The sequence below is a fragment of the Hibiscus syriacus genome, unplaced genomic scaffold, assembly GCF_006381635.1.
Source record: "Hibiscus syriacus cultivar Baekdansim isolate YM2019G1 unplaced genomic scaffold, ASM638163v2 tig00110387_pilon, whole genome shotgun sequence".
Taxonomy (NCBI): domain Eukaryota; kingdom Viridiplantae; phylum Streptophyta; class Magnoliopsida; order Malvales; family Malvaceae; genus Hibiscus; species Hibiscus syriacus.
In genome coordinates this window covers 5,539,460-5,552,973 of record NW_024062717.1, presented here as the reverse complement: position 1 = coordinate 5,552,973, position 13,514 = coordinate 5,539,460, and the positions used below count along the sequence as shown (strand labels likewise).

General features: G+C 34.8%; 1 protein-coding gene and 1 long non-coding RNA gene across 2 annotated transcripts in view; both read right to left on the bottom strand.

The window, feature by feature from the left end:
* Nucleotides 1–13,514, bottom strand: part of LOC120122601 — a 36,488-nt gene that overhangs the window by 2,597 nt on the left and 20,377 nt on the right. The window contains exons 4-5 of the long non-coding RNA XR_005516096.1: nt 7,503–7,510; nt 5,288–5,295 (exon numbers count right to left, since the gene is read on the bottom strand). This is a non-coding gene — a long non-coding RNA (uncharacterized LOC120122601). The remainder of the gene's footprint in view (nt 1–5,287; nt 5,296–7,502; nt 7,511–13,514) is intronic.
* Nucleotides 8,156–12,028, bottom strand: LOC120122600 (filament-like plant protein 7). The gene is made up of 5 exons (XM_039141728.1): nt 11,895–12,028; nt 11,478–11,622; nt 8,978–11,399; nt 8,812–8,872; nt 8,156–8,706 (listed from the first exon to the last, which is right to left on the bottom strand). Exons 1-5 carry the CDS (start codon nt 11,991–11,993, stop codon nt 8,269–8,271), a joined length of 3,165 nt encoding a protein of 1,054 aa, XP_038997659.1. The 5' UTR covers nt 11,994–12,028; the 3' UTR covers nt 8,156–8,268.

The following is a 13,514-nucleotide window of genomic DNA, read 5'->3' as shown; positions in this document are numbered from 1 at the left end:
TTCTGTTGCCATCAAGTAACAATTGATGAGGAAATGATGTATTTGTTTATCAAATAATAATTCTTGTACTTTAATTTGCATTTACTTCAAGTTAATGTCATTCGATAATCGCTGATAAAGATTAAAAAAACGATACAATAATACGAGATTGGAAGTTTGCATCTATATGTTATTATAATAAAAGAGATAATAAGTGACAAACTTAAGAAAGTTATCAAACACAATCATTAAATTTTATCAAACTAATAACAATTTGGTATTTCAAAATAATTTTAAATACAACAAACTTACAATAAGTATTAAATGGTAAATGATACCAAATTACAATAACTGATATTAAATGGTAATAAACAAAATTAACTGAAATACATTAAAAAAATCCAACAAATTTAACAAAATAAAGTATTAAATGATAAATAATAAAAAATTACAATTAAAAAGTCCAATAAACTAAATACAAGTATAATAAAAAAACAAAATCTATCGATGCCTACGACGTGAATGTGTTCCGCAAGGCAGTGGTTGTCGGTCTCGAGGAGGATTTGTTCGTATCACTGGTTGTGACTCCTCGCTGTCATTATCATCACCGTCGTCGTCGTCCTGAGTAGGTACATTAGGTTGATGAGGAGCTGATGACGATGAAGTACCTCTATAGAATAAGGACCCTGAAGGTGTATAACTGACTATCCCACCGGCCTGCGAAAACTGGGAAAACTCATAAAACCCAGACATCGCTGAGTGTGAAAACTGTATAGGAGGTGTCTGTGCTGCGGCCATGGGTGATGAGGCTGAACCCGCTAAATATCTGGCATATGAACCCCAAGTCAGATCTGCAAACATAGACCCATAATAGCCTCCAGGAGAGGTTATATGTGACGGTGGCGGCGGTGGGGTCATAAAACCAGGTGAAGGCGGCGACATCTGGCAATGGAAAGGCGGTGACGGCATCATATATGGCTACGATATGCAAGTCGCTAGATACGGTGGCTGCTGTGAAGGTCCTGTTGGTGCAGCTGAGGATGAACCGGAAGCATCTGCTCTCCGTCCACGAGTCGGGGGATGATGGTGTTGTGTCGGTGAATGTCTCTATCGACGTCGCGGAAAGGTCTGCCCTCGTGCATTCTCGGGAAATAGAAATAGTTTCTCGTTACTGTTAAACCACTCATAATAACCGTCAGCAACCATCAAGAGGTCAAGTAAAATGGGCTCTCTACGGGGAAGGCGCCGATGTCGATCCTCCCACAACACAACCCACTCATGATGCCTCACCAGCCAATCTGTATCTGTCTTACCGCGTCTATCTGTGTTATGCAACTCGTCCATATTGCGAGGTGCTTCCGGAATTGGTTGAAAACAACCAAATTGCCGGAGCACGCGATCAGTGGAGTGCCACTCGATGGTCGCATAACAAATCAAGGAGACCATCGCCATCCAAACATCTGATGGGCCCCTCAACTCAGGTGGGATCACCACCCTCACATCATCAGTAGAATATGACACCCATTCAAACTAAAACAAATATATATAATTTTTATCAAAATAATAATCTAATTATATAACTATAATCTAAAATCGATTTTTAAACATTAAAATTCATACTTGTGTGTCAGCCTTCTGATCGATTAGCACCGTAATTTTTTCTAAATCATTAGGTAGCTCTTGATGATTTTTTATATCAGTAGACCACCTATTCAAGGAAAAAAATTATTATACGCTTTATAAAATTATTAATATACGAAATCAGTTTTATAATTACCTCAGGAGTAGTGAAAATACGAATGGGTTCTTCACAATGGGACATAAAAAGGGCAATCGATACCATGCCCAAGACTGCAGCAGCAAGAGATATCCGCCGATAGCATTACACCTGTAGTCAGTGGCTCGACACATCTCCCTGTACAGTAAAGCCAAAACTCCCGAGCCCTAACTGAATGATCCAGCCATATGAAAGTCGCTCAGATGTCGCAACCACATGCAGTGAACTTGGTTGCACGATTTGTCCGGCATCAGCAACCCTCCTATATCAGTTGCAGTATGCATGCCCGTGCATACGTTTTAACTTCATCATCAGACGCGTCCTCGCTCAACTCCCAAAAATTGGCATCTAACCAATTTAACGGTATCCGACCACCGTTAAAACTTTCCGGGACACGTCCTATATTTTCCTGGCACAAAGTAGTCCAGGAACCCTGCACGATCCCTGATATAACATCCCCATCCACTGGAAGCCCCAGGTGCATAGGAACATCCTCAAGTGTAATCGTGCACTCTCCACACGGAAGATGGAATGTGTGGTTTTCCGGCCTCCACCTCTCTACTAAGGCAGAGATAATGTCTGGTTCTATCTTACAGTGACCCTGATATCTACCTATGTAACCAAATCCAGCCTCTACTAAATACGGCAAGACACAGCTAGGTATCACTAATTTAAGTTTCCTAATAAAAGGATCTAATACACGGTCATTCTCCTAAAAATTAATTCTTAATCTAATAATCATGCATTAAATAAATCAACAAATTATTACTAATAATTTAAATTAAATTAAAACGTTAAAATGTTGACATATCAGCAAAGTGTTGAGATATATGATTTCCATCCAAGCGAAGTAGACCGCCTTCTATTAAATATCTGCAAAAAAATTATATATGTAAAATATTAAATAAATTAAAATACTTAAATAAATTAAATACAAAATATTAAAAATATAATAAAATATACCTTAAACAGAGAATATAAGAGTATTTGAGAGAAATTAAGAGAATTTGGTGTGATGAAAGTCATTGAGGATGGGGGTATTTATAGGGAGGATTAGGGTGTGAAGCGTCGGGGTATGGGGGTAATTAAACATATAGCGCGGGGCAGGGGGCGTTCCTTTCTGACGCGTGGCAGATACATAGGTAAGGCACGACCCCTGATCCGCGCTATACCTACGTGTATCACATGTCAGCATATAGCGCGATGCAGGAGGCGTGCCTTACCCCACGTGGCGCCAAATCAGCATATAGCACGGTTCAGGGGGCGCACTTTACTACTAAAGGTGTTAGATCAGAAAATATATTCTGATCGTTGTTAAATCGATAAATATACCAATCACCGGTGATTTTTCGAGAAAAACGAAACTAAAGGTAAAAGGAACAATTTTATTTTGAGAAAATAACCTCAGTGACCAAAAATGCCTTATAATATACGATTTTAACCAACTTTTTTGGGATTTGCCAAAATGACCAACTAAATCGCAATGTGATCGATAATTCGCAACGCGATCTCCGGTATCGCAAATCAGTTTTCAGATTCGCAACGCGAACTTCGACTATCGCATTGCGATTTACATATTCGCATTGTGATAGTCCAAGTTCGCGTTGCGATAGTCGAAGTTCGCGTTGTGATTTATTCCAAATTCGTTGCGATAGTCCAAGTTCATGTTGTGATTTATTCCAAGTTCATTGCGATAGTCGAAGTTCGCATTGCGATTTATTCCAAATTCGTTGCGATAGTCGAAGTTCGCGTTGCGATTTATTCCAAGTTCGTTGTGATAGTCGAAGTTCGCGTTGCAATTTATTCCAAATTCGTTGCGATAGTCCAAAATCGCAACGACTGGTGGTATTGCATTTGTTTCTTAAGAATTTTCTCTAAAAATATAGTATTCGCGCGGACGTGTCGAATACACGTATTACCACGACCACGACCCGAGACTAGACGAGATGGCGGCGGCCGCGCGCGAGAGTCCCCCTTGTTCTCTATCACTCAACAAAGAAGTGGGAAAGCCAAGCTTTAAATACCATTCCCAATAGTATTTCCAATACTATGTGGGATTGAGCATTACCAACACTTGTTCCCAATACTATGTGGGATTGCCTTAAATAGTGATATTATTTTTGAATGTTTTGCTTAAAATTGCAATAATCGCGGTTGCTTGTAGATTAACTTTTAATTATGACATATTTAATTTTATAATACTAATGCAATTGGTTGCTGATTCAGTTGTTTTAAGGTGCATGCTTGTTAATTGTTTCCTGAATAATCACATTGTATTGGAAACAAGTGTTGGTAATGCTCAATCCCACATAGTATTGGAAATACTATTGGGAATGATATTTAAGGTTTGACTTTTCCACTTCCTTGTTGAGTGATAAAGAACAAGGGGGACTCTCGCGTGCCGCCGCCGCCGCCGTCTCGTCTCGTCTCGGGTCGTGGTCGTGGTCGTGGTCGTGGTAATACGTGTCTTCGACACGTTCGCGCGAATACTATCTTTTTAGAGAAAATTCTTAAGAAACAAATGCAATACCACCAGTCGTTGAGATTTTGGACTATCGTAACAAATTTGGAATAAATCGCAATGCGAACTTGGACTATCGCAACGAATTTGGAATAAATCGCAACGCGAACTTGGACTATCGCAACGAATTTAGAATAAATCGCAACTCGAACTTGGACTATCGCAACGAATTTGGAATAAATCGCAACGCGAACTTCGACTATCGCAACGAATTTGGAAAATCGCAACGCGAACTTCGACTATCGCAACGAATTTGGAATAAATCGCAACGCGAACTTCGACTATCGCAACGAATTTGGAAAATCGCAACGCGAACTTCGACTATCGCAACGAATTTGGAAAATCGCAACGCGAACTTCGACTATCACAACGCGAACTTGGACTATCGCAATGCGAATATGTAAATCGCATTGCGATAGTCCAAGTTCGCGTTGCGATAGTCGAAGTTCGCGTTGTAAATCTGGAAACTGATTTGCGATACCGGAGATCGCGTTACGAATTATCGATCGCATTGCGATTTAGTTGGTCATTTTGGCAAATCCAAAAAAATGATTAAAATCGTATATTATAAGGCATTTTTGATCACTGAAGTTATTTTATCTTTTATTTTATTTTTACTGTGGATGTGAGTGTGATGGTGACACTTACGCCAACCGACCGACTAAATTCATCAGCGCTGCAAAGATTTAGCAGGAGGCTTAAGGCTGTCTCATGTAATTTGTTTTATTTATAATATTAAAATTTAGATTTGATTTAAAAAATTAAATTCATTAAATGCTTTTGATGGTAAAACATAGTGTTATAATTTTTAAAAAATCTGAGTTTAAAAAATAACGTTGGCATATGCATGTACTTGCTAATAGATTAAAAAAATTAAAAATATTATCTTATAACAATTACATTAAATTATTAAAAAAATTAATATATCATCCTCTTAAATTAATTAACTATGATGCTTTTATCTTTTATATTATTGCCACCTTTAATTTTCTCTTATTTTAAGGTCATACTTTTTTTTCTTTTTCATGTTTTCACTTTGTTTATAACGTGCCATCGTATTCTACAAAGGGTCCATTTATTTATAACATTTTTCTCTTTATTTTTCAAGGTTACAAGTACTCACTCAAATATTTAAATATATTTTTTAGACTTAATGTAACAATGAGTAGGGGTGTTTAATCAGTTAATTCAATTAACTGATTGAATCAAATTATTTAAAAAAAAATTAATTGGATTTTTTTCCTTTAACTATTAATCAAACCGAAAATATTCTCAACAAAATTTAATCGAACCGAACTAAGTTCGGTTAATTAGTCGGTTAATCGAAATTTATAAATAATATATTATATTATATATTTTTGGTTTTTTCGATTAATTTGGTCGTTTAATTCAGTTAAAATTGAAGTTTAAACACCCTTAAAGCTAAATAATATATAGCATATATTAAATATTAAATATTTAATAATTTTGGTTAATTAACTGATTTCGAACCGAATTAATCGATAATCGAAGTTTGAAAAAAAATGATTAATCGTTAACCGACCAAACTCAAAATTAATTGGTCAAAATTTCGATTTGGTCGGTTAAATCGGTTTTAACCGAACTATGAATACCCCTAACAATAAGTGTCTAAACTATACCCTAAGTGTCGAACATTTTTGACGTTATACTTTTAGGTGACTACGCAATAAGGGTCGTTAAAAAAATCGTTAAGTGACTCGTGTTATGTTTATATTTTGGCTTAATGCAAAAATAAGTGTTCAAACTATACCCTGAGTTAACTTTAGGTGCCTAAAGAATTTTTCGTTAAAAGTAGGTACCTAACATTTTTGACGTTACACTTTTAAGTGCTCATGCAGTAATAATTGTTAAAAAAAACTGTTAAATGACATGGGCTATGTTTATATTTAAAAACTTTATTTTTTAAAAAAAAACTTTATAACATTATTATTTTTTAAAAATATTATTTTTATAAATTTACAAAAAAAAATTGTAATCCTAATATCTCTCATTTTAGCTCCATTACTAGTTGTTGTTGGCGATCATTGGTCGCTTTTGCAATCGTTAAACAGTCACTCACTCGTCTTCAGACCTCCATTGCTGACCATCCCTCTTGTTGTCGTATCAATCCCTATAAATTTATAAATCCAAACTGAAATCTTAAACCGAATACCTAAATCTCTAACCCTAACCCTAATTCTAATTTTAACATTCTCATCTTAAGTTAACTTTAGGGGTTTATGGAGATGATGGAGAGGAATCTTAATGAAATTGGGGAAGAGGAAAATTTTGCACAAGAGGGAGAGGAGAACTTTTTCTTAATTTTTTTAAAATGATATTTTAATTTTTTTAAATTATAAATTTAAAAAATATATAAACGTAACTCATGTTAGATAACGATCAAATCTAACGATTGTTACAGTCTAGACACCTAAAAGTGTATCGATGAAAATGTTAGGCACTTATTCTTTGTGAAAAATTATTTAGGCACCAAATGTTAACTTAGTTTATAGTTTGAACACTTATTTTTGTATTAAATCAAAATATAAACATGACACGTGTCATCTAATGATTTTCTTTAACAGTCATAATTACGTAGACACTTAAAAGTATAACGGAGAAAACGTTAGGCACTTATTTTTAACGAAAAATTCTTTAAACACATAAAGTTAACGTAGAGTATAGTTTGGACACTTATTTTTACATTAAGTCTTTCTTTTAATATTAAATTTTTAAAAATTACAAAATATACTTTAAATTATAAATATTGTTATAAAATGAACACTGTGTTAACTCTCATTAACTGTTGTTTGATTGATGTCGTAATAATTAAATTAATGCTTAATTTTATTTGTAATTAAAATTTTATTTTAATATTTTTTTCAATAATAATTTTTAAAAATAAAAAATATAAAAAAATCATAATTTATTTTTTAAAATTATAAAAATTATTTTTAAATAATTAATTTGAAAAAACATCTTACAAATCGTAAAATTTAAATAAAACCACATTTTTCATTGTTTATCCTCTCACTTTTCCCAAACCTGTAATCAAGTATGGGCAACTTCAGAGATTCTAGAGCAAAAATCAAATACAAAAATGAAACCATAATAATATTGAGATCGTCCTGTACTCTATTCTCCAAAGATAGTAAGATACTTGTTTAATCGCAACAAAGTTTCCATTCACCAAATCCAGACCTTTATAAACACATTCATCTCCACTTTTTTTTCTGATTTCATCCTCAAGTATCTGTATATAAAAAAAAAACCTATATTTCAAAACACTGCATATATTTCTCAGCTGCGTGCTCTATTATGAAGATTCAGTTTTTCAAAGAGAGCTTAAAACAACCAAAAAATAAAAGGAAAAGGGAAATTGAAAGTCCAATTTTTTTCCTTTCTCCTTCCAATTTGTCATCAACCCACTGTACCGACCACAACATTAATTAACAAAAAAAAGATGTCATTTTGTAATTTTTAAAAATTTAGTGACTAAAAAGATTGTTTTAAGATAGTCCAGTACCGATTTGTTAACTTTACCCTTTTGAAAATTAGGTACTGCCCTACTTTGTAGGTCGGTGCCCCTCACGTGGTAGGGTAGGTTGCCTCTGCCGAGGGACATGCATTCAATCTATCAGTGTTTCGGTGAGTTCGTTTTGCCCCTGTGATGAAACTGGATTTTTCATCCTTGGGATTTAGATGTTTTGGCTCACAGTGTTTTTGCATAATTTATTAGGCCAAAACAATTTTAAAATGGCATTGCTTTAGTTTGTAGGAAAAGAAGATGAAAGGTAAATAATATACCACAAATGGAACACTTCGTGCATGATCAGTCCAGAATAAATCTCACTTCTAAGACATTATAAGACAGACCCAATGCATAAATTCCCTTATCTAACTATAACACATGGACCCGAGGTTCGGGTCCATCTCGGATGTGTCGTTTTCGTACCATCCAATTGTTTCATGAGATTACTAGTTGAACTCCTCAACATCCAAAGCCCTTTCTCCGGAAAAGCTTTTTCCATAAATTCCCACCTTGCTTTTTGCTAGGGACAATTGCTAAAGATTTAACTGCAGCATTGTCTTCCTGTTGTTTATTTCCGTTTAGAACGAGGGTACTGTCTGTAGACGATAGCGATAGCGCCGCCTTAGAGATGAAAGAAGAACTGGGATTGCCTTTTACTTTGGCCTTATCTTCAGTTATCATCTGATCTAGTAGAAAGGGTCTTCGGCTAATCAACTTCTTCCTCGGTGGAGTTGGAATAGTTATTAAAGTCGTCGGAGTTATGATCTCGTTTTGAGCGGAGATAATGTTGTCGAAAATGGCTGCTTCCTTTGGAGATGCCAATGCCTTCAACTGCTTTCCCAAGTTTAAAATAGTCTCTTGGCACTCGGCCAAATTTTCCGAAGCAATTGTAATCTCCTGGTTTTGGCAGATTGATCGATAGTTAATACATTTCACATGTTATATATAGAGAATGAATTAGTCTAATCGTTATCCGCATATAACATCGAAATATGAACTTACAGTTCGAAACTGATTTCCCTCCTGCTCGATTTCAGACTTCGGTCGCTCCTTTTCTGTCACACTGTGAAGGAAAGAAAACATAAGTTGCATAAAACTCACAACATTGCAAACAAAATCGACCATGATAACTACAATATTTGGTTCAAAAAAGCAAAATTGAGATTACCTGTCAAGGCAAGCAGTCTCAAAATCTTCATGGCCGCTATTATTAATCTTTGATTTAAGGTCTTGTGAAGGAAAATTTTGACAAGCTTCATCTGTTCTATATTTGGTCAAGGAAAGCGGGTTATCATAGATTCCATTAATCCACATCTGTTTTTCAACTTTCACTTCAACCATTTCCTCAGTTTTTCTCAATGTATCCAACTCCACCTGCAACTTTTCAATGGCTTTCTCAGATTCCTCAAGTTGATTTATCAGAGAGTTGCTCATATTCATAGTTGACTGGATCTTCTCTTCAACATGATGCTTTGTGGCTTCTTCGTTAACCAACTCATCTCTTGGTTTTATTTTTTCTTCTCTCATACTAGACTCTTCATTGTCGTACAGAGCAGCAACATCAAATTTTTCGGGTTGTGCAAATTGATCAACTATTCCACCTTCCACTTCACTATTTCTTTCTGATTCATCCCAGTCAAAGTGATTCTTAATAGCATCTCTCATGATCGAAACATCTTGAAGAGAAAAGCAATGATTAATGATCCAGTCCAAACCCGAAGTTAATTCTTGGGTAAATTTGTTGATGTCTGCCTTTCCATTCAATAAGTCATAACAAGCCTGCACAAATTGATGTAAAACAGCACCGATTTCAGAAGTTTTCCATTGGAAAACACGAACTACATAGCCAGGTGTTTCCTTGTGCTTGTATGGGAAAGAATTCTTCTCAGGAATATTATAATCCGGTGGCGGTAAGCTGATCCCTTCGATAAGCTCAATTATCCTGCAAATTGATTCAGTCAAATCAGGATGCAACCGCTGGTTGCCCACCTCTTCTGAGCAAATGTTAACATCAGCGTCCTCATTACATGAATCCACTTTTGAAGAACTATTCAATGATTTCCATGACATGTAGCCACTAATACAAGATGGATCAGAGGAATTATGACGGTCCAAACCCTCATTTTCATCAATAGATTCAGCAGCATTCGGATAGCCCATGCAAGCCAACCCTCTTCTAATATCCTCAAGCATTCCATCAGGGTTTCTTTGTGTTGCATTGGTTTGCTCCAAGTTTGCTTCTCGTATATCCTGAAGCGGACCAGGAACTTTGCTAACCAACAGACTTTTGGACTTCATTTCATTGTTCAACATGCTATGGTCATACCAACTGTCAGGAACAAGGACCGTCTCCTTACACATTACCTCCAAGGCATTTCCATTCAATCCAGTTTGCAATGGTCCCAGGGTCCCATGAGCTTCATCCGAAGAAACATGAGAACTTTCCGACTGTTTATCAATTGAGACTAAAGCTAATTTCTCCATCTCAACAAAATCATCCATCAGATTTATTTCCGAAGACACAACGGTTTTGCGTGATGACGAATTTCTTATTTGTCCATTCTTGAAATGCTCAAGCTCTGAAATTAAAGTAGAAGCCAAGGATTCTGCACTACTAGCTTTATCATCTATGCCTACATCATACATTGATGACAACTTGATGTTGTTCCTGGTTGACTCATTGTTCGACAGACTTTTGGAGGATTCTTCAAGCCGTGATTCAACATCCGATAATTTGGAAGCAGCGCGGGCATACATGGCTCTTGAGAATTGAAGTTCACTGGTTTTTTTATTAAGGGCTTCCTTGAGAGCCATGTTTTCTTCTTCAATTGCACACAACTGCTCAGTTAGGGTATTAACCCTCTTGCTTGGGCTGTCCGAATAACTGTCAACTGCGAAATCAACCCCTACACTGGTAGGACTTTGATTTAATTTTCTCATCCTTATTTCAATAGAGCCCTTTCCCAGCATTTCAACTTCGTTTTTCATCTTAGCCAAAGCATCAGGACCTGGCAACCGTTTACGGACTAGGATACGCAACCGTTGACATTCTGATTCGAGCTTAGCAATTTTCTTCACACTTTCTAAATGTTGCTTGTGTGATGCTTCTGATGTTCGACGATTGAATTCTCTTTCTTCATTCCAGATCTCAAGTTCTTTCTCGTGCACTCGGACCTCATATTTCAAAGCAGCATTATATTTCTCTGTGGATTCTAATCTTATCAGTAGTGCACTCAAATTGGTCTCGATCCGAGCCCTTTGCTTGTTTAAATCATCAATAACGTTTTCCTTCGCCAAGAGAGCCTTACTAAGATTAGTATTCTTAACACCTAATTTGGCAACCCTTTTCCTAGTATCAGCCAACTGCTCCTCCAAATTATTCTTTGATTTCTCAAACTCTTTCGATGCATTAATCACAGCATCGTGAATCCTTTGCTCCTGCTCTTGTCGAACAAACCGCAGTTGTCGCATGCATTCCTTGAGAGCCGCATCTAAATTGGTTACCCGTTCTTCACTTGCAACTCTCTGCTGCAAAGCTTCATCTAGTTCTTGCTTTAAAGAAGCAGCTCTCGATTCCGCCTTCTCCCTTCCTGCATATAATTCATCCATTAAAAAAAATCTCCACTGTATCGAGAGGAAACTATAATGTGTATATGTATATTATATACCTGCAGTAGCTTGCAGTGCCGTATTTTCATGTTTCTTCACAAGTTCATCTTTGTAATTACAGTCGGAAAGTGCAGAGGCAAGCTTGTGATTTAATTTATTTAGCTCATTCTCCAATTCTCTTTTATCAGTTACAAAAGTCTGTATCTGGGAGAAACATGTGAAAACCAAAAACAGCAATCAAACTTCACTGTAATAAAAAATATCCCAAAGTAAAAACTACAGAAATTACTTGCCAACCCAGAATAAGGCATCCTAACATATAGTCAGAGAATTTCAATAAATGATATCAACTAAGTTTAACTTGAAGAAAATCCCAATTAAAGCATCAATCAACATTGGGGTAAAATGACAAACTCTGGCAAAGAACTTTCTGAGAAATTTTATTGAACATAATCAAACATTTTTCTTGACTTTACCTCTTCTACATTGTCTTTCTGGGAAATGTTTAGTTTGTGAGTAGAAAGACTGGTCTTCTCTGTGGATTTTTTCTTCCATAGCCAGATTTTTTGGTCCATTGTTTCACCAGTCCCAGTTTCAATAATTCAAAGATTTCTAAAGTTAAAACATCTGTATCTAAATTACAATGACAATACAACAAATTAGTAGTGTTCATCCAAAACAACACTATTGCATGTACAATGTTCTTGCTAGCTACTTCCAGAAACCTATAATTTTTAAAGCACAAAACATGAAGTGAAATGCGGTCTTAATCAAGCTAAACGTGCAAAGATCGTGAAATTAAAGCCAAAAGAAATGAACATCTTTTTCTGGCCTTAAAAAGAAATGGATTTCACTACCTTACTAGAACCAAGCCTTGATGCAAAATCTTAAAAAAAAAAAAAGACTAGAAAGTTGAATGTCTTTTACCTTCGATGATGAGTGGGGTGGTAGTTTCCAAGAATGAAATGATCATCAAAGGGGAAAACCAAAAGGACAAAAGAAAAACTCTTTGAACTCCTGAAATTCAGAGAGATGAAATCACGGGAAGTGTGAATTAAAATGAAACGTGGGGTGTTGGCATTTCCACCGACAATCTTGAATGGAACAATGAAGAAGATGAGAAAAAACTAAGCAACATAAGGGGGGGGAGAGTCTGTTTGGCAAGCAGGAAAAGTAAACTGTGGGAGGATTTTTAGTTCAGATTTTTGGGGTTAAATATTATACTGGCCCTTGAAGGTATGACTTTTTATCGGTTTAGTAACTAAAGAATTTTTATAGTTCAATTTGCCTTTTATTACGTTATCTTATTTCATTTTTTGTTAGGGTAAACTACGTATTTAGTCATCCAACAATGACTTTGGTTCTATTTTTATCATTTAGCTATTTTTTAATTATATCTAATGTTACATTTTGATTAAGTTTTGATTACTCACCGCTAAAAAAACTGTTAATATGACAAGTTTTTTTTAATTTTTTTCAGTGATGATGTGGTGTTACCTTATTGTAACAATTAAACATCATCATTATTTTTCTAATGGTGAGTGCCCAAAATGAAACCAAAACATAACTTTAGCTATGATTTAGGAAAAAAACTAATAGTTGAGTGATCAAAATAGAATAAAAGTAATAGTTGAGTGATCAAAATAGAACGAAAGTAATAGATGAGTGAATAAATATGTCGATTATCCTTTTCGTTATAAAAAATCACGTAAAATATTAAGGGTATAACTAATACAATGTAATTCTTTTTACAAATAATTTTACGTAAAATAAATTACAAGAAAATTGATTTACATAAAATGATTTATATTTTTTGAAAAATAGTTTACGGAAATCATTTTACGGTATTTAAATGATTTTGTGTAAATTATTTTTCACTAATTGATGCATTGTCATAAAATTATTTACTATAAATATCAAATATAATAAATAATATTATTTACTATAAAAAATTAATATTATTATTTTTAAAATATTTGATTAATTTAATTAATATTATTTATATCAATATTAACATTAAAATATCGTTTTTACAACTTTATAATTAAAAATATTAAGATTAATATATTATATTAAAATAATAATATTAGTTATAT